The 3159-nt window shown below is 50.3% G+C and overlaps 1 protein-coding gene across 1 annotated transcript; it reads right to left on the reverse strand.

The window, feature by feature from the left end:
• Positions 1-233: 233 nt before the first annotated feature.
• LOC115310855 lies at positions 234-1916 on the reverse strand. Its single transcript, XM_040215431.2, has one exon. It carries the CDS (start codon positions 1914-1916, stop codon positions 234-236), a length of 1683 nt encoding a protein of 560 aa, XP_040071365.2.
• Positions 1917-3159: the final 1243 nt, after the last annotated feature.

Genomic DNA, 3159 nt, shown 5'->3' on the forward strand with positions numbered 1-3159 from the left:
TCAATAGGTGTCCTAGAAAAGTCATACTTGAACAATGAAGCTCAGTTTTGTCTCTGTTGAGTCGCACGCCAATCTTCTCACACCTTTGTAGTAGGCTTTCAAGCTTTTTGTCATGATCTTGGCGAGCTTCACTTTCAGCTTCTCCAACTCCAAACACAAGGATGTCGTCTGCGACACACAATACACCATCTAGTCCATCCAGCGCTGACTGCAGTCTTTTTTGAAAAATTTCACTACTGACAGCAAGTCCAAATGGAAGGCGTAGCCAGCGGTAACGTCCCATTGGTGTCTGGGGTGGTGAGTACACTTGACTCTTCGTCCAAAATGCACTGCCAATAGCCGTCACGCAGGTCAAGCTTCGAGAAGACCTTGGCTTTAGCAACTTCGGGCAGAATGTCGTCCAAGATTGGCAAGGGGTGTCGCTCTCGCTCCAAAACTTCATTAAGAGCTTGAGGATCAATGCAGATTCTCATATCACCATTTTTCTTCGTGGCAACAACCATTCGGCTCACCCACGGGGTTGGTTCGGTGACACTTTTGATGATTCCCCTTTGTTCTAGGTTTCTGATTGTCTTTTCTAGCTGCGGTTTAACACTCACTGGCACCCGACAGCCTGTCACCGCCTTTGGGCTTGCAGCAGGTTTAGTCACCAGGTGTACAAGTCCAGGTAATGAGCCTAAAGACTGTCCGAAGACGTCGGAGTGTCTTTCCATGATCTGTTCCAGTGCACCCTGTGCACCTGCAGCACTGATGCTGGCAACCAGACTGTAATTCACTGTGATCAGTCCCATCTGCTCGGCTGTCTTTCGTCCGATAAGGGGTCTGAGGTCATCACGCACCACGACAAAGTCAACAATGTGCTTGTGTCCATTAGCAGTGGTTACATTCAACCTCGCCTTGCCGTATGGCACTACCTTGGTACCATTCCACATTCTCAGCGTTGTAGACGTCGGCATTATCTGATCAGGCGACACATTTCTCTTGGTGGTGACATTTACAGCAGCCCCGCTGTCAACCTGGAACCTTATTCCTTTTTGGTTCAGATTTAAAGTCGCAAACAGTGGACTTGGTTTGCCGCTTTGCACCATCAGTATTTCATCTGTGTCGTCTTCTGGCTCCAAACTGGCAACAGTCTTGCTGTTTTTACACACAACTGCAAAATGGTTCTGTTTTTTGCATTTGTTGCATGTTTTGTTCCATGCTGGACAAGCATTTCTAGCACGTGCATGATCGCTTCCACAGTACTTACAATGCTGTACTGCTTGATTCGAACTTGTCTTTCTATCTTTTGCTCGGTCAACAGGTGGTAGACGACGGCGTCTGTCTTTCACTGCATGAACTTCCTCAGTTGCTGGTCTGCCTTCCTTGAAGACTTTAAGTTGCAGCTTCGTTGACTCATGCGCTAGACATACCTTGACAACCTTTTCAAGCGACGGTTCATCAAGTTTTCGAATGTCCGCTCGCGCTTTCTCGTCATTCACTCCGCAGACAATCTGGTCTCGAATCATCTTCTCCTTTTCAGGTCCGAAGTTGCAGTCCCGAGTCTTCAATTTGAGATCGGTTAAAAACGTGTCGAACCTCTCGTCGGGGAGTTGTACTCGAGTGCGAAAGATGTAGCGGGAGCATACTTCGTTTTGCTTCGGTAAGAAGTGTGCATCCATAAGCCTCACCACGTGCTCAAAATCATACTCGGGGTGAGGTCTTTCTTGCGTTGCGCTTCCAAAGTCTAGCGTATTATAGATGTCCAGTAGGCTTTGTCCCCCGATTGTCAAAAGGAGAGCAACTTGCCTTTCAGAGGATGTTCCACTGACATCCGTAGCTTTCATGTAGAGCGTGAAGGCTTGCTTGAAGGTGCGCCATTGTTCGGCAGCGTTGCTGTCGTTCTCGAACTTCGGCGGCGGCGGGATCCTTTCCATGTCGTCTTCAGTGGCTGCACTAGTGGACGAGCGCGTTGACTTCTACCACTTCTGACACCATGTTTCAATGTCGTTGGTTGCGGACACGTTTAACCTTTAAGAACTGTTTATTGAATGCTTAATGACGAGTTACATTGTGGTGCGTACTTCGCGCCCCGCGTCTGATATGCCTCTGCCTTCGGCCCGGAGGTGGATGGCGCCAAAATACACAGGAGGGTGGCGCCATCTAGCGACATGTCTTGTAACAATAGTAGTTCATTTTAAGAGTGTTCTAATAAATGCTCTTGGACTCTGTCCTTACTCTGGTACGTGTGTCTTCTCTTCCGCTATATTCGAGAGAGTGAGACAAGGTAGACGATCATTGGCACCGACGGAGGTAATTTATCGAACCGACCCGCGGTAATGTAGCCCTAAACGTTGTCTATATTGCCGCGGAGATGTGGGGACCGCGCTGCTAGGTTTGACGTCTCCTTTGAGATCGCCGCCGCTGTTGAAACAACCCTTTGGTTACTCTATCGGTACCTGTGTTAGGTGGTAGCTAGCAACATCCCACACCTGTGACAACATGGCCGTTTGAGATGTGCTACGGCTGCACGCACGCTGCACCACGGCAAGTCGGCAACCACGGCACCACTGACAAAATCAGCTTTGAGGCCGGATTCTCAAAGCGAACTTACGACGAAAAAAGTGCGTACGACAAATTTGACAGAAAACCCGTATTCTCGAAACGAAATTGTCGTAACTTTTGCGCAGGTTACGACAGAATCCTACGACAGCTCCGCAGCTGTCTTACGCACTTTTTACGATCAAATAAAACATGGCCGACACCGTCGCTCAGTTACCTGGTAGCGACGACTAACGGACATTCCGTTAGTCGTCGCTCGTGACGTCATGCAGCCGCAGCTGCATGATGTCACGGATCATCAGTCGCCGCCCGCGCACGCATCACAGCCCAGTGATTTGGCAGTTTTCACCCAGGTATAGAAAGCGCCGGAAACTGAGAATATACTCACAGACTGCCTAATGGTCATCTTGTAGATGTTCCAGGCAAACATGGAGGCGGCGCTGAGGATGGACGAGTCGGACGACGACATGACGGCTGCCGACACGGCGCCCAGTCCCATGGCGGACACGAACCCAGGGGTGAGGTACTGCAGCACCAGCGGCAGGGTGAGCGGCGCAGTCTCCGCCGTCAGAGGGACTGTGCCCCCGTAGCCGGCCAGGGTGAAGTCTGCAGGAGCGC

Source organism: Ixodes scapularis, unplaced genomic scaffold (genome assembly GCF_016920785.2).
Source record: "Ixodes scapularis isolate PalLabHiFi unplaced genomic scaffold, ASM1692078v2 PGA_scaffold3__209_contigs__length_174095766, whole genome shotgun sequence".
NCBI lineage: Eukaryota > Metazoa > Arthropoda > Arachnida > Ixodida > Ixodidae > Ixodes > Ixodes scapularis.